The 27,907-nt window shown below is 28.9% G+C and overlaps 2 protein-coding genes across 5 annotated transcripts; both read left to right on the plus strand.

The window, feature by feature from the left end:
* Nucleotides 1–1,614: 1,614 nt before the first annotated feature.
* LOC135923412 (zinc finger Ran-binding domain-containing protein 2-like) lies at nt 1,615–11,220 on the plus strand. The gene is made up of 9 exons (XM_065458140.1): nt 1,615–1,741; nt 1,795–1,847; nt 1,887–2,072; nt 2,119–2,195; nt 2,241–2,306; nt 2,611–2,878; nt 7,628–7,892; nt 9,729–9,987; nt 11,011–11,220. Exons 1-8 carry the CDS (start codon nt 1,686–1,688, stop codon nt 9,760–9,762), a joined length of 1,005 nt encoding a protein of 334 aa, XP_065314212.1. The 5' UTR covers nt 1,615–1,685; the 3' UTR covers nt 9,763–9,987; nt 11,011–11,220.
* A 10,911-nt stretch (nt 11,221–22,131) lies between these two features.
* LOC135923730 (mediator of RNA polymerase II transcription subunit 6-like) lies at nt 22,132–24,764 on the plus strand. 4 transcript variants are annotated; one of them, XM_065458641.1, is made up of 4 exons: nt 22,132–22,256; nt 23,190–23,495; nt 23,625–23,783; nt 24,469–24,764. In XM_065458641.1, exons 2-4 carry the CDS (start codon nt 23,204–23,206, stop codon nt 24,714–24,716), a joined length of 699 nt encoding a protein of 232 aa, XP_065314713.1. In that variant the 5' UTR covers nt 22,132–22,256; nt 23,190–23,203; the 3' UTR covers nt 24,717–24,764. The 4 variants fall into 4 exon arrangements, with proteins under 4 accessions (XP_065314713.1, XP_065314716.1, XP_065314714.1 ...); XM_065458644.1 differs by having other exon boundaries at nt 23,652–23,783; XM_065458642.1 differs by lacking the exon at nt 22,132–22,256 and adding an exon at nt 22,560–22,705.
* Nucleotides 24,765–27,907: the final 3,143 nt, after the last annotated feature.

A 27,907-nucleotide genomic window follows, 5' to 3' on the forward strand; every position in this document is an offset into this window, starting at 1 on the left:
TAGATTTTGGAGTGGATTTGATTTTAATTAATTTTAGGTTATATAGACGCTAAATATAATATTTTATTATTGGCGACATGTTCCTAATCTAATGAAATTTTATTTTAAATAACAGTTAATCAATAAAAACATGATTAATTGGCAAAAGGACACCTAAGAATCTGAAAAAAATATAACAATTCATTATTTCTATCAAAGTAAATTAATTTATCATTACAACTAACAATCTATTTAAATATTGAAAAATTTGTGTTTATTTCGGGCTCTTTGTAGCCTATAGTATTGTTAAATAGGTTAAATTCTAACAATAAAAAAAATTCGCTAAGTTTTGATGCGTGATATTTTTTTTTATAATATTGTGCTATCCTTCAAATTTAAACCTCAATCGAGGGTAGCATTAGTCTTCGCTTAAAATATCGGTCTAGCCTATTTGGAGTTGGCTCAAAACCTGTTTAAGATGTTTTTATCCAGTACTTGTTAGTGGCGAATTTAATTCTATATTTTATATAAAGCAAAAGCTGCAACGACTTATTGTATAAAGCTTCTCTATCTTTAGAAGAAAGAAACAATGAGATGAAACACAATTAATATTAAAAAAAATATAATATTATATATAAATCTCAACGAGAAGTGGTAGCGACGTAAAATTTTATTCCCAACCCGCCCACTCCTGCTTACAATAAATAAATTATATGTTCCATAGCCTGACCCGTCAACTCTTGAAAGACAAATCTTTTATCACGCTTGTCACGCCAGAATAAATTCGCAGATTATTTTTAAAAATTTCATAATTCATCCTTATTTATTGCCAATTTGATTAATCAACACATTTATAAATCAAAATGTTTACCTAATGATAGATGCTGATATTTTTTATTTCAGTTGGATTCGTCTTTCCTCTGTAAACGATTATGAAAAATAATATTACACTAGATGTCGCTAATTAGGAACAGACAAACTTTTACTGGCTAATTTTTTTATAAAAGGAAATAGCGCAAAATTGGTCAAATTCAAAAACTTAAATAAAAATAAATAAATAAGCTTTTCTAAAAATTAAAAATGTTATAATTTTGAAAAATTTTAACAGTTTATTCAATTTTTTCTTATAATTTGTAAAAATTCGTAAATTTAAAAAAAAATAAAAAAGAATCCGGTTTTGAATATAGTCTCTTAAAGTAGTTATTTGGGTTAAATATGCTTAAAGTGGTTAGGTTTATAAAGTTATTTTTAAAATTTTCCATGATTCATGCAAAGTAATATCATGCCTGATGATTGTCTATTAAACCTTGGAATCTATTTTTCAGATATTAATTATTCAAGTTACTATTTAAAATTAGTATTCGAAATATTTTGTGATTTTTATGCATAATAATCTTTCATGATAAGATCACAAATTTTTTAAAAAAATATTTTTTTATCTATATCTAAAATATTATAAATATCGCTCATCATCTTTAAATAATAAATATCAGGTTTTCTTAGAAATATATTTATTTATTTAGAGAAGTTGATTTTTGGAGAAAATCAGTCATCTACTCACAACTATATGATGATACCAGAGTAACACTTAAATTAAAATCTTTACATTTACTTATCAATAAAATTAGGAAATGAGTTCAATCACAATTTAGAAAACTGGTAATAGTTTAGGACTTAACATTAGCATTCACACATTGTAAAAATAAATGGCCACTAGGTATGTTAAAACCCCCCAATCAGATTGGACTTGTCCAGATGCAAAGTTATTTGAAAACCTTAAATATTCTTGAATTATAATTTATTAATTATAAATAGATGTGCTAACGTTAACTTTGCTAGGAGGGAGGTGTGCAATCGATGTGGAATATGTATGATATTTTTAAAAATATAAATATAATTTTTATTAGCAAAACCAATAGAGAAAATTAAGAAAATAGGAAGAGAAATTGGGAAATCTTTAGCTGAAAAGAGTAAGGGATTATTTAGTGCTGATGATTGGCATTGTACTCAATGTGGAAATGTCAACTGGGCTAGAAGAAATACATGTAACATTTGCAATGCTGCAAAGTTTGGGAAAATTGAGGAGAGAACAGGTTTTATATAAATTTGAACATCTTAAATTAAATCATAAAATTTTAGGTTTAGGGGGTGGTTATAATGAGAGAGAAAGTATAGAGTACATTGAACGTGATGACTCTGATGGAGAATATGATGAAGTATATTTTATCATTTTTTAAAAAAATATTTAATTTACCTTATAGTTTGGACGAAAAAAGAAAAAATACAGAGAGAAATTGAAAAGCGATGGAATATCAGATGATGAAAAAGTCATTATTTTCTTATATTTCAATAATATATAAATTATATAGATAATTAAATATATAACTTTTAAATAGTTGTTAATAATATATTCTTATTTATGAGCTCTAACTGTTAAATCATGAATGCTTATAGATTGCAATTATGATTTATATTTAAACAACTTAATATGCTGAAATTATTTTTTATGATAAAGATTTGAATTAAATTTTAGAAAATATTTTTTTACATATTCACCTACTATTAATAAAATTTAATTTAATATTCCTAAAAATAAACTTAATAAAATTTACAAATTAATTTGCATTAAAGGAATCATTAGACAAACCTGATGACAATGAAGATGAGCAGACATTTGAGGATAACAAAAACACTGAAAACAATATTAAAGAGATAATTGAGATGAAGACTGAAGTTATAGCTAAACCAACCAATATAATACTAGAGGAAAATGGTGTTAAGAACCAAGATAAAATTTATGATAAAGAGAATGAATTGGAGGAAAGTGAGGAAGAGGATACAGAAAATGAAGTTGATTTATCCAAATATGATTTGGCTGCTGATGATGAATCTGATGCAGGTAATTTAATTATCTAGATAATATTTCTGTTTTTGATATATATATTTTTTATGCTATTCGTTATTTTATTTTTCGATTTTCATTAAAATTACAGAGGATTAAAAAATATATATTAAAATGGATATATTAAAAATTAAATATAAAAAAAATAAATATATAATATATATAATCTATGAAGACATTAAAAAGGACTATAAAAAAGGGGGGGGGGGTATATATCATCCAAGAGAAGAGTGAATACTTAAAAAATTAGACCGGCAAATTTCCAGGGAAATCTGCTGGCAAAGGTAAAATCCTTCATTGGGATCCCCTGAGATCTGTCACATTTTTTTCCTATAATTTTAATGAAATTGAGGGCCTCATTTCCAAACAAGTCTAGGAGGGTATTGGTAACAAAAAATTCTTTAAATTCATCCATCCTTACAGCTGTTCACAGAATCAATGCTATGCAAATAAGCTCTAATTATATTTCATTCAATTGAAATCCTTTTAAAAACAATAAATAAATGATTGAAATTTAATTTTTTCTATACCTCCTGCACCTATAACTTCTTAGTTTATAACAAGCTTACTCTTATTGAAACTATTTACAACACATTATCAAGGAAATAATAATACAACACTTACATGCACTATACATATTTAATTATTCTGACCCCTTCTACAACTTTAAAACCTTCTAATTTTCCCCCACCACCTACATCAATATCTTCAGGGCTTAAAACATGATTTCTCTCAATTGAAACTTCACACAAAACATTTTCAATGAAATAAAAATAAACACACACTGGTACAATAAATAATTAATTATTCTGCACTCATCTACAACAAAACCCATATAATCTAACAATCCAGTAAATAACCTTATACCAATGTTTTAGTTGTATACTCAAACTAACAAACTTCTTAAGTATCAAACTTTCTTATCATCATCACAATGAAAGGAATCTGTCCTGCCTATCACAAAGTTATTAATAATAAAAATAAAAAATGACCGTCAATACAAACACGGCCCTCCAGCCCTTCCTTGCTCAGAAAACATTGTGGTGCCATGAAGTTGATCAATTTACCACATATTCTTTTTATAAATTAATAATAACTAAGGAATTAATCAAATGAATCCTAAACTTAGCTGATGACTTTATCCAATCCTTCATTTAAAATTCATTAGTGTAAAAACAAATGTTATATAATTACATAAGTTCAGTCACCAAAGTAACAAATCATTCCATTGCAATACAACTCTTATAATAGAATCTCAAAAATACAAACAAATGGTTCATGTGGTCCTTGTTGTCCTAATATTTGTCAAGCAAAATTTTGATAGCTATTCCTACATATATTCCAAAATTAATGGATAATACATGCCTAAATAGCTATGTGAAGCAAGAATACAACAATTATAAGTTTGGCAACTATAATCCAAATGCATAATTTATGCCCCTCTTGCCATAAATATACTAAAATTACCAAAGGAAAGTTTCAAGTTAATGGCCTTCCATCCTCTAGAGCCTAGGTTCAGGGTTACCATGCATAACACCTACAGATCCTCCTCCATTCAGCTTATTAAATTTAGCAAGCCATCCCCCACCTATTGTTGCTACCAACTTGCCCCCTAGTCAGCAAACTCCCAACTTACAATCATGGGCCAATGATTTTTTATCAGTACCCAATGTTTCCATCATATCACGTATTCCGTGTGGTGCTCGCAATTCTTTTGCAGAGTCCTTTAACAGTAAACAATCCTGCAAACCTATCAAATTGGAAAAACTTACTAAGTTTTACCAATTCCACCCTTAAAATTCCCAATAATAAAAATATCCAATTATCTAAACACACTAAAACTTCAATATCTCTTTTCAACCCTGACTATTCTAACATATACACCTCAGACCCACCAATTCAATCCACTCCCTATTGCCCATAAGGCTAAAATAGTTTCAATCAAAATAAACAGCCTTATTATCAATTCAGCCCTTCGGGTCATGGCCTCTGAAGATTCCTTAGCTCCAAACAATGAGTCCACTCTAGAAGCCTTGCTTCTAAAACACCCTTCATGTGATTCAGAATTTGCCTTCTCAAGCCAATACGATCATATAGCCCCTGAAATCAACTCTGATAAGACGATCAAAGCTGTCAGATATTTCAAAAGAGACTCTTCTGGAGGCCTTGATGGCATTTGTGCTATTTTCATCCAAGACATTTTAAAACCTAACATATCATGCAAAGCCCTCTTGCAGAACCTTACCAGGTTATTAAATTTAATTCTTAATGGGCCCCTCCCACCACCTATCATTCTTATTCTCTTTGGTGCCCGCCTTATAGCCCTCAAAAAAAAGGATGGAGGTATCCGCCCAATTGCTGTTGGGTCGTTCTTCAGAAGGACTATTTCTAAGATCATTGCCTCACGAATAAAGGAATCTCTTTCTTCATTCCTGTCGCCACTTCAGCTAGGGTTTGGTGTACCTGGAGGATCTGAAATTTTGGCCCATCTTGCTCGCATTACCCTCTCAAATAATATTCCTAACAATGTCGTTTTAAAACTTGATTTCAAAAATGCTTTCAATACAATCAAACGTCAATATGATGTTCCCTTGTTTTGCCACAAATATCCTCAATATTCTTCATACATTCTCAACAGATACTCTAGCCCTACTTTTTTAAAGTACAATAACAACATAATAAAATCTCAGGAGGGAATCCAACAAGGAGACCCCTTAGGCCCAGCCCTTTTTTGCATCGGGATACACAAGATAATCCTGGATATTCAATCTATATCTAACCTCACTCTAAATTCCTGGTACCTCGATGACGGTATAGTCTCAGGCAACCTCTCCACAGTCATGTCCATTCCCCCCATCATCGAAAATCTCTCTTATATAACAGGACTATCTCTCAACCTCTCCAAATGTGAGATTTGCTTCTTAAACCCTACAACATCCATCCCTTCAGAAACCACATTCCTCGCCATCAACAGAGAAGAGATGACACATCTTGGATCACCGATAGGGGGTGAAAAAGCAATCGAAACTTTTTTAAACAAATCCCTCGACAATTTATCTAATTTAAACTCACTTTTTAATTACCTACCCGCTCATCAATCCTTTTTTTTTAATCAAAAACTATTTTAATATACCCAAAATCCTCTATGCCTTGAGATCCTCACCGATCTTCAAATGCAGCCATTTGCTAGTTTCCCATGAAACCCAAATTAAGGATCTCCTAGAAAACATATTAAACCTTAAATTCTCCAATTCATCTTGCTCCAGGCCACCCTTTCATGCAAGTCTGGTGGTATTGGTATCCGATCCCCCTTACAACTTTCCCTCTCAGCCTTTATCTCATCTCGTCTTGCTGCTCAATCTATTATCGACAATGGATCTACTCCTTCAGATACTGACCTCTCACAGGCCCTCACCTCTTGGGACAACAACTGCTCTCCCACCCTTAGCCGTCCCGCTTCCAGTTCCCAAAAAGACTGGGATGCTCCTCTAATCCCCCGTTCCGTTGAATATCTTATTTCGAACAGGCCCTTTGAGGAAAATCCCAATAATTTGGTACTAAATGCAAACTCTAGCTACGAATGGTTGGAAGCCATTTCCAGCGCCAATCTTGGCCTCCTCATGACTGGCGAACAGCTACGTATATCTATAGCCCTCCGCCTCGGCTGTAATGTCGTAGTTCCCTCCATCTGCATCGATTGTGGTCAGCCCATTGAATCGAAGGCTTACCATCCCTTGCACTGCAAGTTCTCCCGTGGACGATACCCTCGTCATAAATCTATCAATAACATTTTACTAGCCGCCCTCAAAAAAGTTAATATCCCATCTACCCTCGAACCAGTGGGTCTTTCAAACGAATACGCCATACGCCCGGATGGTATTTCTCTCATACCCTGGTCTAATGGTCTTCCGCTAACATGGGATTACACTTGCGTTGATTTTGCTGCCAAGTCTAACCTCTCATTTTCTGCTATCGAAAAGGCAGAAATTCTTAAAAAAAATAAATACGCTTGCCTCGCCAACACTATGTTCATTCCTATCGTTACCAATACCCTAGGCATGTTTGGAAACGAGGCCCTCGATTTCATTAAAATTATAGGAAAAAAAATGAGACAGATCTCAGGGGACCACAATGAAGGATTTTACCTTCACCAGCAGATTTCCCTGGAAATTTGCCGGTCTAATTTTTTAAGTATTCACTCTTCTCTTGGATGATATATACCCCACAAATAATTAAACTCGTTCAATATAATTTTGCATCATGACCTGGGTTGCTAAATATCCCAATTTCTCCTTTTAGAGGTGATAAATTTCTCAAGTTTGCAAAGAAACTAATATCCTTAAGTTTAAGATAGATTTGTTTTTCATATTTTTAAGAGATAGATTTTATTTTATAATTTAAATTAATTTATAATGTCAATGAAGGTCTCAGTTAGGTTTAATAAGCATCCTTATTTCTTTGGAAGGGTCATGGCAATTTTTTGTAGATACAGACACCCCAAAAAGTCAAATATAAATATAAAAATTTCATAAAAAAAAAAATTTTTTTTTTGAAGAGACTAGATTTTTGCAGTACATCTCTGATTTCGCACATAGTTTTTTAGTTAACACACTTTGCTTCATTTTAGTTTTATCATTTTTTTGAATCCAAAATGCTTAAAACCTTTTTGAGATATATATTTTACAAGAAAATAACAATTATTATTTTTTTTACCTATAAACATTATATACATGTCATAAATATAAGAAAACAAATCTACCTCTAGTGGATCATCCACGTCTTCCAGTTCTGACAGCGAATCGGATGAAAATTCATCTTCCTCTTCTGAATCATCTGCTTCATCCACAAAGACAAATGATAGCAAAAAATCACCTGAGTCAAAATCATTAGCTTCCTCTGATTCCGAATCCTCCTCCTCGGTGGACGACAATGATATTAATGTTGAAGCTACAATAAAACGTCCAAAAGAGAACGATGATAAAATTATGTGTGACAGCACAAAAAGAATCAAGTTTGAAAAATTGTGTTCCATTATTATGAATGAATAATACATTTTATGAGAAAAACAATTTTTAACTCAAAATAAGCACGTAAGCTAAGGTCATTTCGCAATTATTAGATGAATAATTAAAGAAAATTTTATTTTGTATTATTAACATTAAAATTTGACAAAATACATATGTCTTTAATTAGTTTATTTTTTTTAGTTAGATTTATATGCTGAAAGATAATCTTTAAATTTTAATATTAATATATATATGACTCCTATTTAATTTTTCAGAAAAATTGAAAAGAGTTTATAAAAATCCTTTAATGTTCAGTATGGATTTCTAAAAAAATTCTCAGATTAGAGAAATGCTTATCATAAATGGATTACTTGGGATATAAAACTCAAATGCTCTGAATAAAAAACCAATTTCTTAGAATAAATTTTATGAAACGCTTTTAATTTCTAAAGGAAAAATGATAAGGACAAAAATTGATAACTTACATATGGCTGTGACTCCCTCTACCCTAAGTGGTTGCTCAATATAGAAAAAAAATTTTGATTATGGGAACTGATTTAAAACCATGTATATCGACTTTATAATTATACAAATTACATGTTGGCACAGCGCAAAGCCACGTAAAAATTATATAGGGCTGGACAACTTCTGCTAAATATTGTAATGGGCTTGAGCCTGAACTTCACAATTTTTTTTAAAGTTTAGAATTAGGTAAATCTATGTCTTTTTCCTTCATAAAAAAATTAATATTTATAGGGTTGGACTGAAAAATCTGATGAAAAATTTCCACTTTTTGGAACTGGTCAGCACTGACCTTTATTGGAATGAGTGATGAATATAAATTGGAGGTGGGCTATAACAAAATTATCAAAAAATTATCCCTTTCTCAAACATTTTTGTTTTGAAAGACTGAAAATTTTACCTTAAATTCACTCGTAAATTATTTGGAAGCAATAATTTCTTTGACATCAAAATATCTGAGTTTTATAATCAGAAAGAAAAAAAAAATTTTTTAATAAAGTGAATGGTTAAAAATAAATATTTTAAGCTTATTTTGGCCTAATGTAATTTTGAAAATGACAATTGCCATTTTGAAACCTGTTTTTATTTTTGAAGAAGAAATTGATTAAAATAAATTATTTAATATCTTCTTATTAAAGTAACATTTCCTACCTGTTTTAAATATTTATTAGAAAAGGTTATAACCCTCCTCTCTACGATCTCCATGTAGCTAAAAAAAAATTTATAAGACCCGTTTGGTTTTCTAAACTTGATCTTTAAATACAGTAAGACCCTTATAATTTGATTACTGTTCGGACCAAGATTTTTGCCAAACATTAGAAAGTGGTCCAATTTATCGAGAAATTTTTCTAATAAATGATAGTTTAGGGAGTTGCCCGAATTACCAAGAGTCCATATTAAACAAGTTTTACTGTACACATGACTAGTTTTTTTAAAACTTTTCGACTTGTGGAGCAATGTAAAACTAAAGTCGATCTATTACAGGTTTTACTCAAGGTTTATCGCAATTATATTTGGGTAATGATTCGTGCGAAAAAAATCCGTTAAAATTAAGGTCACCTTTGAAATTATTACTTAAATTTAAACTTATAATCATTTAAAATTATTTCAGGACTAATTTACTCACTCGTAAAAGTGAAATTAATGTTTATTAAAAAAATAAAATTTTAAATGAAATCGTGATTTTTATCCGAATAAAAAATTTGTACAGTTATAATCATGATTTAAATCAATTTGATTAAATCTTGCCCACCCTACACAATATATACGTTATTCCTTTTTTTAAAAAAATCTTATATTTTTGGATTTTTTTTCTTCAGATCAACCTCTTCTCCTATTGACGAACAGTCGTGACTACTTCACCTACTCAAGCTCAAATTTTATATTCTATTTCCAATTCCAACCTACATGATAATATTTAATAATTTATCCAAAAAAAATTATGATGATATTAATAACTTTGCAAACTTATATCAAAAGAAAAATAAAGGAAGACACAAAATATTTCCTACTCCTATCATTGTTATATATATATATAGTTTGATGCGCCGTTATCTCAAACATCCGAAAGATCGTATAGTATATTTTGGGCTTTGAAATTTTTTTTTAAAAAAAAACATTTATAAAACATAATTTTTGGGAGAAACATAGATTCCTTATCCTATTCCTCAGATATTATTTTTTGGTTAATTTTTACAAACTCGAAGGGATCATCATTACTGTTGGCACAAAACGATCTGATTAGATGAGTGGCCAGACTAAGGCTATTCATTTTTTGGGCCTTTTTATGGTAGATATCACGGAAATGAAAACTTATTATGGGAAGATTGGTTGACTCATTTTGGATCTACCTAATGTTGTTACCTTATCTACGCGCACTGAGATTTCCCCCAAAAATGGCTTAAAATTTTGGCGAAATTTTTGAGGCTTAGATAATATTTGTTGATTTAGCCGTTTTGGGGGGCTTAGAACTAAAAAAAATATATTCTTTTTTCAGATAAAAACAAAATTTACAATTCGGGAAAAATAGTTAATTGTCTTTTAGTTTATGAACCACAAACCTAAAATAATATTAATTCTATTCTCTTACAACATGATACAATTTAAATTTTCATAAAATTTAAGACATATAATTTAATTATTTTATAGTGTAAAAAACTATACCTAAATAAGATTTATCTGTTGCTTCTATAAATAGATTTTCATTATCAACCATAGTAATTAAATGATATAACTAAATTAATTGAATATTAAGAAAAATTTAATTGATGTATCCATTAATTTAAATGTTAATTTGTGGACACTAATATATTTTGAATGTTAAATAAAAATTAAATTGATATATCATTTAACTTATATTAAATATGAAAATAGAGACAAATATGAATATATAAATATTATGTCATTGTTAACTTGTTGATTCACGCCCTAATTCAACTTAATCAAACAATTTTGTAATCTTGTAGATAGAAATATACCTACAAAAATATGAATCGAATTTGTTTTTAGTGTAGATAGAAATATTAATTATACAAACGAAGTTAATATAAATATTTTTAAATTCAAATTTACTAATGCTTTTTTTTATTTATTTAAAACTAGATTTTCCCATGAATCGCAACGAATGATGATGGAGAGATTTAATATTTAAAATAAGATTTATTATCGAAATAATCAATGAAAAAAATTATATAATTAGTAATTACTTTTATAATTATTTTTTTCCTTAAATTCACAAATCAAATATAATTTTGTTTTATATTATTTTAAATTTATATTAGAAAAATAAATAAACGCATTTTTTTAAAAAAAGTCCGTCAGTATTTTTATTGAATTTTAAATTTCATTTCAATTACAAAATCATTGTATGTATCGCAATATCGGATTATTTTAAATAATGATGAGCACACCTGTATTAATAATTAGACACCAAAACAATTATTTAGTAGAAAAAAAATATTTTCACTTTCTATGAAATAAAAATAATATCTAAGAATGTTAAGTGTTATGGGGAAAAAATTAAATTTTTGTTGATAAAATGAGTTGCATTTTTTTCGAATATTTTTAAAACATTGGTTCTGATTCCACAATAAATTTTAAGGGGTTTTCGATTTCTAGATTTTGTACAGTTTTTAGGGTTCTAGCACCAAACTGGTGGTAATACAGAAATAATCCTTTGTCAACTCATATAATAGCTTATATAGGTCACTTCCAAACACGACGTTTTGTTTCAAAACGTTTTCCGAGGTCCGTTTATCCCAATATTTTTTACTTCTAAACAAGCAACGATTTATATATATAGCTGATTTTTTATACAAATGAATCTTATAACAGACATTACAAAAAAAACGAAAAGTATAATTTATTAAGAGATCTTTATATGATTTATATTAATTTAAAAAATTTCCAATTCTTTCACTATCTGACTATCCAGATGTTTTTTATTACTTAACAAAATTGAAAATAAAATTATGCATATATGCAAACAAATGCATAAATAACAATATCTCCTGAAAAGTGACTATTTGTTACTTTAAGGTGATATATTTAGTTATTAATATATATAAATAAACCATTTAAGATACTTAACAGACCTTACCAACTATCCTATAGTAGTAGAATAAGCAAAAGTTGCATTGCTACTATCATTCCAGTGATATGTAATGCTATATGGAAAACTTTATTCATATACCAATTCCAACTAGGTAACATTGGGAGGTGTTATTAATTTAGATATTAATATATTTTTTAGATTCCACAAGAAATTACAAATTAATTTTATTTAAATAAAAGAAATTTTTTTTATTTTATATATTACAAATTATTAAAATTCATATTCCATAATGCTTACTAATAAGTAGTATTTAAATAAAAGTTTATTGATTAAAAATTCTTATTATAAAGTAGTCATTAGGTGATTCAATATAATGTTTTGTTTTTTTAGCTTAAAATGCCCATAGTCCGTCGACTAATAATCTATTAGAATAATTATCATTATATTGGATCCATAAATCGTTCTGAGCCTTCACAAAACTTTGCCTAAAATCATTTCATTTATTGAATAAATAAAAAAATTGTTCATTTCAGTCATATCAGGTGCCATTTAATCGTTAAAAAAAATTAAGCTAGCTATTAAAATAAACCTAAAATCGTATGCATTAAAAAAGGGTTGGTATGGGAGGCACACAATTATTAAGCTGAATTTGTTATTTATCGTTGAAAAAACGTGTTGGGAAGTGGAGTGGTCATAGAAAGAAATTTTACTTTTTTTGGCCTCTAGGTTAATTCAATTTTAGAGAATAAGCTTAAAAAAAATAGTTTATCTTTTTTAAACATTTTAAATGATAAAAATGTAATTTTTTTTTTTTCAAATTTAAATTGAAATACGAGTTATATATAATTGAGTATTATTTATTAGTGTTACCATTATAAGATCAAATTAATTGATGAAAAAAATAATTAATATTATAATTCACTTTTATAGGGCTAAGTAAAGGCCACTAAATAATTTTTCGCTTAATTGCTAAAATAAGCTTAAAATTGATATTCAAAAGATAGTATATCATGTGATGAATTTTGTCGTGATAATTATGGTGTAACCCCCCCCCTCCCCCTGTATCAATCTCTTCATTACGATTTTCCAACAGATGGGATAATTTTTAAATGGCCCATCCCGGATTTTGATTTTGTTTTAAAAAAGATTTGTAATTAAGCCTTCAGGGCCGAACCTATATGTCTAAATTAAAAATTAATATATATTTATTTAAATGGTGTGGTAACCAATCTAGGTTAATATATTTGAATCTTACCATGATTTGCAGATGTGGGACAAAGACTTTTCTTATTCAAAGTAGTGTTGTTAAACGGCTCGTTTTGAGCCTATTTTTAAAAAACGGGTAACTCAGTATTTTAGCCAGAAAAATATTGTCTAAGCATTGAGATTTCGTTGATAGATGTTCAAACGTTTGTGCCACCTATGAGCAAAATCTTAAGGCTCGCATAATAATTTTCCTAATAAAATATTGAGTTACCGTTTTTTTAAAAATCGGTTCAAAATGAGCCGTTTAACAAAACTAATTCAAAGATGTAAAATACGAAATTCAAGGGATTGTTAAGTAATTTACTAAACGTTTTTAATTTTTTTTTTAATATTGACCATATTTGAAGTTTTCAAGAACCGATTCGATATCATATCTAATTTTGTATTCTGTAAAGATACCAATGGTTTTAATTTTTAATATACTTTTTATTTTTTTTTTCCAAATTTTTTATATAGTTTATTATCAATATAAGATATAATAATTTAAATTTTCATTATAATAAATTTTAATATATTTAAAAATGTTTGAAAAATATATAATAATACTATTTAAAAAAAAGAACGGAGATGGTGTGACGCAGGGAAACAAAAATGAAAAAGGGAAGTAAGCGTTGTCTATGATAGCTCTTTGGCTAGAAGGCTACCATTGAAACTGATATAATTAGCTTTGTGAATCGCTATGGATAATCGTTGACGAAGAAAAAAACCCTCTCGAGGTTCTTCTGAGAGTTTGCTGATTTGTGATCCTAAGTTTTTGAAAAATGCTAAGGCGAGTTTACCGAAGGTGCCAAGAGTGGTTGATATGATTGGGATGAAGCAATGATCGTTTATTATTTCTGTGTATTTAGAAATTTTAAGTTGTTCCTTCTGGTCAAGGATGTTGATGGCGTGGTTGGATGGGGGGGGGGGGGGGTCAATACAGGAATAGTCCCATACCAAAAGTTGGCCTCTCCTCCATGGGATTTGAGAGATCACATCAGGACGTTTACCGTCAGATCTAAAAAGACCCTGTGGTTCTAACGTGGAAGGAATTTGGGCGGATTTCAGAGCATGTTGGATGATTGTATTACATTGCTTGTGTCTGATGAATCGTCCATTGCAGGAGCGACAATGTAAACTATGTCTACCCTTCGAGTCAACTGGCGAGTTGCACCCTGAGCAGATGTGGGGGTGAGTGATGGAACAATTTAGACGAATGCCGATGGCATGGGTAAATTCATTGTTGGATAGTTGAAGCTGAAGATTGGTAGATGGGATGGCCTCAAGAAACTCATGTCCCGTACCATTGAGCAAGGAAGAGAATAGGGTGCGGTCGGTAGATTGCATGCTAGATAAGAGAGTTTCAACGCAGCGAGCAACCACTATTGCATCCCAGTCTTTCTGTTTATGGGTTGTGGGGGGATGAGAATCAGCATTGATCCTTGTTTTCCAAATATCCATAGCCACGATTAAGGAAAGGTCTTCTTTAGAATTATGGGCGGTGGTTATTGGCTTTGTCAAGAGACTACTCGATATGAAAGTAGTTGTTGCTAAGTCAAGTAGAGATCTGATGCCGAGACCAGCAAATTTGGTTGGAAGAGTTGCTTGGGCCCAAGCGGTTTCGTTGAATCTGATATTTACTATTTTTTCGGTTAAGTCCTTTATTCCTTTTTCGTAAGTTTGGAGAGGAATAGGATATTTAAAAATTGGTGTTGACCGAAGTGCGTAAAGAATCCTTGGTATAAAAAAGAAATTTTTTAGCAAATAAAAGGACTTGTGTGATGGAAGAAGTGTAAAGATGTCCTCCAGTTTAAGGAGTATGTCAAGTGTGGAATGAAGAAAGGTGCTTATTGCCTCGTGTCCTCCAACAGGCGATCCTAGATGTGTTAATTCAACGCTTGATGTGAATTTGAAATCGTGAGTGTTAGGAGCATTAGAATTTAAAAGTGAGAATTCAGATTTGCTCTGGTTAAGCGAAAGTCCAATGGCTGTGCTCATTTCTTTAATTATGGTGACTGCTTTGGCAATTTCACTACTGGGACCACTCAAAATTCCATCATCAATATACCAAGCGTGGAGCGATAGAGTACATGAAGAGTTTATTTATTTTATCATGTCATTGATTCCAAGACTAAAGAGAAGGGATCCGAGAGGGTCACCTTGTTGGATCCCCTCGACAGAAAGTATCTTTTCTTTGTTGAATTGTAAGATTGTTGGTGATTGGTAGCAAGAGAAAAGAAATTTGGTATAAGCGGGGAAATGGAAGCAAGTTGAATGTAGGAACGTGTTGCGCAAAAGAGTGTTGTAGGCGTTAGAGAAGTCAATTTTTACTAGGGATTCGTTTTTTGGGTTATTTTCAAGGTGAATTCTTGTTAAGTGCACAGCAGCTTCACACCCACCAGGTATCCCTACACCAAGTTGATAGGGGCTTAGAATGTGTGCGGCATCGTGTTTGATTCTAGATGCGATTAATTTAGCGACCAATCTACGGTAAGTTGAACCAATGGCGATGGGCCGAATGTCCTTGTTTGGTTTTTGGAGTGCGATGAGTCTGGCACCGAATAGTAAGGGGGTAATAAAGCTGGGTACGTCTCCATTTAGGATTTTGTTGACTAAGTTTGTGAATTTAGTGAGAATTGAAACCTGTGTACAGATCACTGGAGAGGTAATGTCCTGTAAAAAAATTGGTCTAATCCCATCTAGACCATGAGCCGAATCCCGATGAAAAGATAGGATTGCTTTCCTTACTTCTTCCTGTGTGAAATCTGCTGCACAATGGGAGAAGGGTTGGGGCAATATTGGCATAAATGTTGTTGTGGGATGCTTTGATCGAAGCTTAATTAAGGTTTCTAAATTGGATTCCGCCAGAGTGTCATTGGTTGAAATGAGTTTGAGGGCCCCATTGATATTAAGATTGTCAATTTTCTTCGAAATCAATGAGGCTTTTTGTTGAAGTGGGGTTATTTTTTTTTGTTTATGGGATGTCTGAAGATTTGGGACTCATGAAGATGAGTGTTGATGTTTAAACAGGCATCTTTTATTTGTTGAGTTAATGATTTTTGGAGTGATATGTCAGGTATTTTGAAAGTATTGTACCCAAAGTTTTAAAATTTTAACCATTCTTCTTCTTTGTTAAAATTTTGCAAAAGAGAAGATATGCAGTTGCTGAGAGATTTAGCTACTTGTATTCTCGCTCCTTTGGGTATTCTCGTTATGATACTTGGTTTTGTGGAGTTAAGAAAAATATCTGAGAATGAGGCACCAATTACTTGGTTTAAGGGAGAATCTATGAGAGGGGGGGGAAGCGAGTAAGTGATCTGAGAAAGAGGCGTGTGTTTTGAATGCGGACACCTGTTAGAGATTGGTCCATGAACAAAAAAATCTCCATCATTTGTTAAATGTATTAATTTCATGCAGGATGGGCAGATTCTGCGTTCGTGGGGAATGGCCATAGGTATAAAAAATAAAAAAAATGCTGCCAATAATAAAGCAAAAGCACCTGTGAGAGGTCTGTTGATTGATGTGCAAAAATAGCGAAGGAATGATGAATATGTAGGTCAGAAAAATCGAGCAACGAGCGAGAAAGATGCTCAATATGAGAGGTTTCAAATAAAAAAAGGAATAATTATTAATATAATTTAATTATACCATAACTGATGTCATTTAAATATATTATAATGATCCGTTATAGTTTATATTCAATTCTATTGCCTAAAAGTATATAAAATATTTTAATTATAAATCACTTTTATATAATAAGTAACAACATTAATCTATATACATAATAAGTAATAAACAAATATATTATGATATTTAAATAAATATTTAAAATAATATTTAACATTAATATAGCGTAGATTTCTTTTTAGAAATATCAAAATTTTCAATTTATCAGAAATCAGCCTGCGGCGATGGTAACTGTCAATAACACCAGCTTCGCTAAAAACATATTCTGAAGAGATTATCGCACACTTTTATAAACAGAATGCGCAAAAAAATAACAATATGGCAGAATGTTTATTAATTAATTATTATTATTAAAAAATATAGATTTCGATTTTATTTATAGAAATAAAAAATTTTAGATATAACTTTTTTTTTAAAATTTATAACATATTATTTTTGTTAACGACGCCATTTTATATTGGATCGAATCAGCAAATTTTATAATATTGGCCGATAACCGATATTTTATAATAAGTAAAATACCGATCCGATCCGATAAAAAGTATCGGTTCATCCCTAATATTAAGTGTACCCTTCCAAATTTAAAGGTTAGGATTTATTTTAATTTTAAAAAAAACTACGGCTCCTGTCCGAATGCGCAGTTAATTGTGACCTAAATGTGGAAATTAGTAGGCAAAGATAGGCTCACTCCGCTATATCTCATTCAAGATTTTGCAACTAAATTTTAAAGATAAGCCAAAATAAAGTGTTATAAACTTCAATTAAAAATAGTTTCCTTTTTTTATCCTTCTACAGTTATGTCTTCAATATATAAAAATTAAATAAAGATTTTTCTTCTGTTTTGAACTAAGTACATTTAAAGTTAACATATAATTTTTGTGTTTTCCTTTTTAGGGTTTTTTTTTTACTTTTGGAGTACTTGGTAGGGTGTTTGGCAAATATAGGTTAGATATTTAAGTTCGGGAGATTGCTCTGCATCCAGAGCAGAGTTGTTAAACGCTACATTTAAAAGTAGCGCGCTATTTGATAAAAAAAGTAGCGCGGTACCGCTATCGCTATTTGTCAAAAAAATTGGCTCTCTATTAGCTACTTTTTAAGCTACATTTTATATTACCAAATTTTTTATTTTTTGCTTATAATGTTATTGTATAGTAAATAAATAAAAATCAACATTTATAAATATTTAAATATAGTTAGTTTTGATTATAAAAAAATTTATGTAATAAAAATTAATATTTATGGTAATGTGTTTCATTTTAATAAATAAATGGATTTCAATATTATTCATCCCAAGTCTAGAGTGACGATCAGAAAGTATAAGTTTTGCCTTATTAAATAATCTCTCGACACTAGCACTTGAGGGTAAGGGCGTAATCTTATATACATATTTTTAATATAAGATAGATTATCAATAATTTTATTTGCAAGTACATCGTATGTCTGGCATTTATCATTTTGAGGGCTAATGCCGCAGATCTTCTTTTTAAAGTAATAGGATCTAGCCAATGGCCTGTGATTCCCAAATATGCTCAAAAATATTTAATCACATTTATTTTAAATATAAATAAGTTTTTACCTTCTGTTATGTGTTTAACTATTTCCCGTGGTGCATATATATGATATATCTGATAACTCTACTATTAGAGCATCTTTCATCATGTTAAAGTTATCTACTATTTTATTCATTAATGTCTAGCGGCATAAATCGTACCAGGGATAGAGTTTTCATCATGGTAAATGATGGATTATCAACTAAGGACATTGGCTGAACTGTATAAATTATAAAATCAACTATAAATTTATCAGAATTTCTGAGAAATATTGTCATTTGCATTATTAATTAATTTGGTTTGAAATGAATTAATCTTTTTGGATGTAGAGTCGCCTATACCAAAATTATTTAGATGTTTCTCCATTTTCTTAAAACTCATGAACAGTCTTATAAAATAAATTAGAATGTAAAAATGACAATTTACCTTTAGGTGTTTCTTGAGGTTACTAGATTGATTTGAGGAAATTTTTTTTTTTACATTTTAAACAAATAAATTTGAAATATTTTAAAAAAATTTCAAATCATTAAGAACATTTTCCCTGGTATCTTCCATTTCATTATATCATTGTCTGACTCATTTGGATATCCATAGGCGATGACATTTTAAATTATTAACACGTAATTTAGGTTTATAATACAAATGAAAATATAAATTACAAATTGAAATAAATTGAAATTATGTTTCAATTTCAAAATTAAATAATAAATCATAAAAATTATAATTAATTATATTATATTTAAATTCTCATGTTTATACTTACCTACATTATATTTTTTAAAAGTAGCAAAGTAGCGGTTACTTAGCTACTATCAAAAAAAGTAGCGCGCTAAAAAATTTTAGCTAGTTACAAGTAGTGCGCTACTTTAACAACTCTGATCCAGAGGTATAATTAGAGTTACGGGGAAGCGTGATTAAGTAACTCCACTTATCACATACCTCTGAGTTAAGAAATCAATATGATAGATTAACTCCCCCTTTGATGAATAGTGTTAAGGGTGTTGATTAATAACAAAGATCTTAATTTAATTACAATGAATTGATAGGGAGAGTTATATGATCATGCAGTTTTTTTTAATATTACTGATTATCTTGTAAATTTAAATTTTGATATTAAATTTGATTTTCGAATTTAAATTTTGAATTGAATTTTAATAATCTAATTTGTGAAAACATACATCCTAATTCAAAAAACTCTTTAGCCAACAACAAAAACTTTTAGTCTCATTACATGGAGGATGTGAGACAAATCTCACAGAAATGTCATTATCAGGTTGGAATCAACAAGACATATGATAAACTAGTTGAAAGGTATATATACACTTGTTTCTAAATTTTTATGAATATTACTGATAAATTCAAAATTCACTTTTGAAGTGTTCAAAAGGCAATAGATTGGCCTGGAGTTCTCCTGATATTGTATTTGGCTACAATACACCAAGAATCCTCAAATTTACGCCATATGAGATGATGTATGGCAGGAAAGCTTTACTGCCCTGTGAGGTATGATATATATATCATTATTTGTATAAAATTATTATACATAATAATATTTGGTTTTATTATTTAAGTATGATAGAGAACCAGAAAAAGATTTTGATGATCTATTTGATACAGACTATGCAATTTCCAAAGAAGGGTAGACAATATGAAAGGCATATTCAAGACTGCAGCAAAAAATATTATAAAGGCTCAGATTAAGCAGCAACGAGATTATAAAACTCGTAATGCTGCTAAGAATGCACTTTATCACATAAATGATAAAGTGCTTGTGTGGAATAATCGTCGGGCTGACAGGAAAGGAGGGAAAATGTTGCAGCCTTGGGTAGGTCCTTATACAATTGTTAAAATTGTTAATAGTATAAATTTATTATTTTTTAACAAAATATTTATACATATTTAGGCAATGTAGAATTCTCCTCTTTAACAGGAAAAATTTTACATATTAAGGCTAATATACGTAATTTAAAGCACTATATAGAGGGGAACAAAGGTATTATTTTTTAAATATATGAATATAACTTTTTTTAATGGCAAAGATACAGTCAAAAAAATTGCACATTGTGAAACTATAGAGGGTGTTAAAGATCAAGGTAATATAATCAGTTTATTCATAAAATAATATTGAACAAATAATTAAGTTTGTAGGCTTCTTAAAACTATAGTTGGAGAAGGAGAATGTAAAAAATGCATTTGGAAAAAAGGAAAATATATTTTTAATTATTATATTTCCATTAGAAGAAGCACTATTTGAAGAAATGTCCTGTGGAATAAAAGTTTAAGGAGAAAGATTATTTTTTTAAAAATTGGAAAAATTTTATTTTTGATAAATCTAAAATTCTAGGGTTGGAAATTAGAAAGGAGGATACTAAAATAAATGTGTCAAGAGAAAGGGTATAATATATAAAATTATTTAATATATTTTTTTGGATACAGATACATTTGGTGAAGATCCAATAAGAGATTTTAAAAGTATAGTGAGAGAGGATGGATATATAGGTGTACAAGATCAGGGTAGTAATATTTTTTATTCTCAGTTTAGTTACATATAATTTACCATATATAAACAATAAATTTAATCAGAATATAAATTGTTATAAAAGAGTTAAGATTTTTTGAAAAAGTATGCATCTTTAAGTATCGAAATTTAATCCCCATTAGTCTAAACCAATTCTAACTACTATGGTTAGTAATGGTTCCCTTTTATATATATATATACAAATATTCTGTTCCATTTTCAAAATCTAGGTCATTGTGTAAAGTCATTGGTGCAAATCCTTTTGATTAAGTAAATCTAATAGAGCATTATAAACTAAGCTCTGATTTAAATTAAGAATGATATGACTTACGATTTTTATTTTTTTGAGGATAATATGGATTTGGTTTATGATTAATTTTACATAACTTACTGTTTAAATTTAGCTCTTTTAGACATATATTAATGGCTTAAATATTTTGGCTCTCAATTATTAGGCCCATATACTGCCTTGAATTACCATAGAATTAAGCTTTTGCGTTTTGATTTGATTTGGCCATTAATTATATTTGACATTCATGAGTCGTCATTTATTTTTGCTTCAAGCTAAACAGAAGACTAGTGAAAAATGCAACAGCACTATGGCCAGCATACTATCTCAGCTCTAAGTCCCTGAAGACCCTATACCCGCAGCTTTAAAAAAAAGAAAGTAAACAAATTAAACTACTAAAACCTTAATATCCAAAAGCTTCTTAGTTTATTGTCCAGCCAAAAATAGGATAGTTTATTCTCAACCACACACTTAAGCTAGAAATGACATAAATATAAACTCCCTTGCTATTGACAAATCTTTGATACGCGCAAGTATAGTTGCGTAATTACTATTTTCGCCATTTAAGCCAATTTTTAGCTAGCTGAAAAGTCCACTAAACTAAGTTATTAGCTAAAAATATTACTTTGGCCTCGGTTTTTTTAAAAAAAGGATAGCAGCTCAAATTTGAAAAAAACTGATAAATTAAAACGTCCTAATTTTTATGGATTTTTTCCGGTAGACGTCTAAAAAATTATACTAACATTTGGCCATTAGCTAATTATAAAAGCAAGCATGGAACTCTGATACACTCTAAACGAATATAGAATCAATCTTATCAAAATTGGAATTTTTAATTATCACTCAAAAATTTACAATTAATCAGCACGGTCATCCTTCTTCAGAATACGAACTGGATTTATGGGAAGATTATAACAGGAATGGAAATTGTCACACAATCAATCAGTTCCGACAACTGACACAAATCTAATTCCTAGAATTGCGATTTTTTATTCAGAAATCGAAGTATTTACTTGTCTTTTTTTTTTATTTCTCTTATATCATATACCATATTATTAATTAACGACAGAATAATTGATGAAACATTTTTGATATCTACCTTTGGATCACAAATTTTTTATTAATTAAGGGTGGTAATCAGGACTAGGCACCCCAAAAAATCAAATGACTATATATTTTTATGAATAACATATTAAATTATTTTATATATTGATGCTTGATGCCAAAAATTTAAATTTCAAAAAATGTTTAATTCATCAATATTTAAGTAAAATGAAAAATATTAATACAATTCAATGATTTTGTTAAAATTCATTTATTTATAAAATAACAATACCTTATTTGGTCTGATATTTTTTCTAACAATCTTCTTCATTAAGAGAGCAAGAAATTAATTTAAAGGAAGATACAAATATTTATATATCCTACAAATGATTTGAATATCAATGAACAAAGTAATTCATATATTAAATAATAATAAGACTAATAAATAATAAATTATAATTAATTGACAATTTATGTAATATGGCTGACCCTTTCTTATTCTTCTATGTCCCCTAAGACAGGCCTCCTTCCCATGACTAACATCAAATAATTGAATGGATCCTGATTTTATATGTTGATTAAATTGTGCCCGATGTCATTAATGACACTATGGGTTGATATTGTTTGTTGAGTTCTGGCCTTAGTCATAATTCTCACAAAATTTGCTTTATTTAACCCAATTTTATAGTCTAAAAGGTTTAATTTTTGGAAGGCAATTACACCAGACCTTAAAGGGAGGGGATGCCAGAAAATTAATTTAATGATATACCCCCTTTTAAATTATTGAACTATTTAAAAATTAGATTGCAAATCTTATATTGCTGATAAGTTTCAGCAGATAGAAAAATCTCTAATTGCCTTCCAAAAATTTAAAATAGTAATTTTAAACCTAAGCTATAACCATCTCCATGACCGATATAAGCAGCTTAGCAACAGATGACCCTCTACACATCTCTTGGCATGACAGTGCTTGGCTACCCGTACTTAATACTTCTAACGCATTGGATTACTTTTGCCAGAGGGGAAACCCTTTCTACGATCGAACCTGCAATAACGAAACCCTCAAAATGCAGGGGCTAGACGCTCGGACTCACCTCAAAAATATGGCCGGACTGGAATACGCTCTCATTCACGCCCAAGAACCCGTACTCTACGTCATAAGGGCCCAGAGAAGGCACAAGGTCGCTTCTAATTTATCGGGTTTCATTATTAAATGTTTCTTACCATTTTTGATATTAGAAGTAGCGTGGAAAGAAAGAATAATATTACTCCAAGAAATAAAATTAATTAAGGAAAAGGAAAATTAGAAGGATAAAAATTATATTATAGGGATGACGAATTCTGGGCAATCCACAGCTATCACCACCCCTCTCTCCGATTATTATATGGTAGCTGGTGTGGTCTACAAATCGCCTGACCTGGCCACTGTCGTCAATTCCCGCCTTGGGTCGGCAATATATGCTTGTCAAGCTGCTTTCGGACTAAACGGTTTTTATATTACTTTCTTATTTTTTTTAACCAATGACAACAGTTTTTTTTACCTAGTGTTTATATCTAATTGGTATTTTTCTAAAAAAAGGAAAGAGAGTGACCAATTACTATCTGAAGAGAATATAAGAAAGATCTATTTTGGTTATGTGATCCGTTTAATAAAATTGATGTAACTAAAATATGGTTGTTTTGTAGGAATATTGTATTTTTATTAGGGCTGTGCCTATATTAAATATCGTATCGGCACCGATATTTAGCGTTTTCCAAAAATATTGGAAAAACCGATCTGATCTTTTTACTTTACTTTTCCTTTTTTGTCATATTTTATGTTATATATATTTATTTTACATTATTATAATATTTTTTTTATCTATTATAAATTATTTTTTTTAATTATAATCTTAATTGTAGAAATAAAAAAAATTAAAGTAAATGCATAATTCTATTATTGATTTTTAGGGGGAGGGGTGAAAAATCAATATAAATATCTGATCGGATTAGGTTTGAATCAATATGGGAGGTGAAAGATACGTGGATTGGCACAGCCCTAATTTTTATATATAAATATCGGTGCTAGCAGAATAAGTTACATTTGTGCTGATTTTTATCATTATATATTATTTTACCACTATAATTATATTAGATATTATTTAATAATTTTTGTTTTTGGAAAAAAAATCAGTATCTTCCCAGTTCGGACCACCACAAGGATTACCGGTGGATGAAGAACGTTCATCCATGTCTTCAAAACAAAGCGACATTAATTTTGTTTACGTCACTGGTCCATCTGACCGCGGACAAGTTGAACGGGTCGACGCTGCTATCCGAGACATGTTGGAAAAATATGATGCGAATGACCAGGAGAAAAAGGCTCCATCCAATGACGAGTTGGAGAAGGGGAAAGATGATACCACTAAAAGCCAAAAATAGATTAATATTAAAGATGGAATTCCGTTGGGTAGTCTTGTCAGGAAACGGATTTAAAATGTGTTTCGTTGATACTTTACAATTTTAATTTTATAAAAGACAGTATTCTAATATTAAAAGTAAAATTCAAGATGGCTAGAATCAAATGTTTCACTGAATAAAGTTTATAAACATAGGAGTTAGATGTAGAAGCTATTTTAATAAATTGCACGTTGATTAGTCTATTGGGGCAAGTGCTCCTACTTTAAGCTATATGCTTCTTCACATTACACCGAAAATTGAATAAAAATTTTTTTAATTTTCACGGGATAGTGAATTTACTTTATGAAGTAAAGGTTTGAAGGGTAGGGAGTTCGTCTAGCTGGGATCTTGTAAGAGACATTTTTGTTATATAAAAAATTTACTCGTAACTTTAAATTAACGTTTATTAATAAAATAAAAAAGTGTATATCCAAATTACAAAAATCTTGAAAATAATTATTTTAAAACAGAAAATAAAGTATCTTTTTTAAGTATGAAAATTTGTCCCTTTTTATAGGGAAAATAAAACGCGCAATTAACTCCCTTTAGTAATACTGACATTTATGATTGACTTTATAATAATAGTTTATTAAAATATCATTATAAAAGTTAGTAATACTGACATTTATGACTGACATCGAGTTTCTATTATTTAGTAATACTGACACTGACATGTAATCTTAAAAAGTTTCTATTATTTAGTAAAACTGACATTAATGACTGACATGTAATGTTAAAAAGTTTCTATTATTTGGTAATACTGACATTAATGACTGACATGTAATGTTAAAAAGTTTCTATTATTTAATAATACTGACATTTATGACTGACGTGCAATGTTAAAAGTGTATATATTGCATTATTAACACTTACGATTGACAGGTGTGCTTAAAGTTTATATGTTTAGCATATTGACGCTTATGAGTGATAAATAATTAAAATTTTCTAATATTGTAATTTATGAGATAGATAATATTTTAATTTCTGATATTTAGTTATTATATTAACATCTAAGTTTTATTCTATACCTTTTTAAATTTTTTTATACCTACAAATAATTTAACGTCGAAAACGTAATAGCTTAATTTTAAAAAAGTTTGATCGAAATCTATATACATATGGTAAATTAAATTTATTTATATTTAAACATAAATTACATATTCATCAAATAATTCAATATCGTACTTTTATAAAAATATCTATTAATAAAAAATATGAAAAGCTATATAATATAAATTAGCAATTGTAGAACTTAACTCATCAAGAAGATGGCTAACTATTGTTGTTTTTTTTATAAAAATAACTATTAATAAAAAATATAAAATGCAATAAATATATTGTATAAATTCGCGATTGAATAACATTTAAGAAAAAGATGAAGTATTAAAAAATATATATAAAATGCAATAAATATAATTTAAATTTGCAATTGTATAGAATTTAACATATAAAAAGGATGTCAAACTATACTTTTTATAAAAATATAGAGTACAATAATAACAAAAAGATACTTACCGATTATCATTTTTCAACTAAATTGCAATAAATATAATGGAATAAAAATATTAGAATAGATAATCACATTGATATAATTCTAACAAAATGATTGTTATTTACATTGCATAAATAAATATTTTCTTTAAATATTTTAATATTATTAAAAAATTTCATGGGCGAATAATAAGCCCACTTATATTGGGTATAGATTAATATATTTGTCTGAAACAATGTGGCCATAGATAATATTTCTACCTCTGTTGCCCAGACACCGTTTCCCATAACAATAAAAAATAAAAGGTTTTTATTAAATAAATCAAATTTATTCAAAATTAAAATTATTTAAATAAATAAAATAGAATATAGAAAAAAATGTAGTATATTAATTTATAATATGCATAAACAGATATATTATATAGAAGATATAAAACCCATAATAAATTTTTTAAATCACAAATAAATTTTTACTAGATGGCGTATTACATTAAAAATTTAGATTTTAATTAAAAATAATATGAATTATAGAAGCATTTTTTGCTCTGGATAGTTTATTTGGTATAAACTTATATAATCATAAAATAAAAAAATTTAAAATATATATCATCACTATATTTGGAGTTATGATGTCAATTCTCAGTTTAGTCATTTTTTTTAGATGGGATTTTAATAATATTTAATTTTTTTGACTCATTTAAAATAAATGCAAAGATTTATAATTGTTATTGAATCGGAAAACTAGTTTACTCCAATTAAAATTTTAAGGCCCTCAATATGGCCATTGGTCCAAAAAAGACCGTTGGATATATATGTTTTAAAAAAGAGGTTCTTCAAATATGTTAATTAAAGATATTATATTAAATAATAATACAATCTCTAAATCAATTAGAAAAAGCAATATTCCACAAATCTTATTTAACATAATTTTATAAGATAAATAGAGACTCATTATAAATTTTCATAAAATATTATTAATCTTAAAAATATGAATTAAAACCTAGGAGGATCTATAATTGTTAAAAATATAATAATTTAATTTCTAAAAATATAGGAAAATTTATTTAATTTGTCCATTTAGTCAGATTACAATCTATTACAATTTAATAATTTTTACCATGAAGTACTATGGCTAGCCAATTCAGCTCTTACATATGTCATATTTCATATTATTCACTAATCATATTTTAATAACCATTCCTTAATTAAGATACGTATAGTCTCATTTAATTACTAATTTAGTTTATTTTAAACTCCGACTCACTTATTTATGTTGACACCTGTGGCAGCTTTTTAAGTAATTTTAGTTGTCGGAAGTGTATTAGTTTCAAATTTTTAAGTTTTAGATAACAATTTGACAATAAAATTAGTAAAAATTACATAATATGGTACTCGAAATATTATTGTACTTATTACAAGCCATCCTTTCATAATAATAAGAATAAGAATACGACTCAACTTTCTTTATTAAAAAACACCAACAACAATCTCTATACATTATCAAAAAAATTACAAATCATAAATATCTAATTATCTAATTCTTCATTTCCCAAAGGTCCATTATTAGTTCCTCGCTGACATCTTCTCGAATTAATCCAAACTCTTCATCCCAAAATGGATAACAAAAGAATCCTTCCCCTTCAACCCATCATGTGTTCATCACCTCCTCTTCTTCCCCCAAG

The sequence above is a fragment of the Gordionus sp. m RMFG-2023 genome, chromosome 2, assembly GCF_954871325.1.
Source record: "Gordionus sp. m RMFG-2023 chromosome 2, tfGorSpeb1-WG-v2, whole genome shotgun sequence".
In the NCBI taxonomy this organism is placed as follows: domain Eukaryota; kingdom Metazoa; phylum Nematomorpha; class Gordioida; order Chordodea; family Parachordodidae; genus Gordionus; species Gordionus sp. m RMFG-2023.

Coding starts and splice junctions, on each gene's coding strand:
- LOC135923730 (XM_065458641.1), top strand. CDS start 23,204: ATGACCGATATAAGCAGCTTAGCAACAGATGACCCTCTACACATCTCT. Junction 23,496..23,624: donor GGTCGCTTCTAATTTATCGG/GTTTCATTATTA, acceptor ATTATATTATAG/GGATGACGAATTCTGGGCAA. Junction 23,784..24,468: donor AGCTGCTTTCGGACTAAACG/GTTTTTATATTA, acceptor AAAAAAAATCAG/TATCTTCCCAGTTCGGACCA.
- LOC135923412 (XM_065458140.1), top strand. CDS start 1,686: ATGGCCACTAGGTATGTTAAAACCCCCCAATCAGATTGGACTTGTCCA. Junction 2,073..2,118: donor GAAAATTGAGGAGAGAACAG/GTTTTATATAAA, acceptor ATAAAATTTTAG/GTTTAGGGGGTGGTTATAAT. Junction 2,879..7,627: donor TGATGATGAATCTGATGCAG/GTAATTTAATTA, acceptor CATAAATATAAG/AAAACAAATCTACCTCTAGT.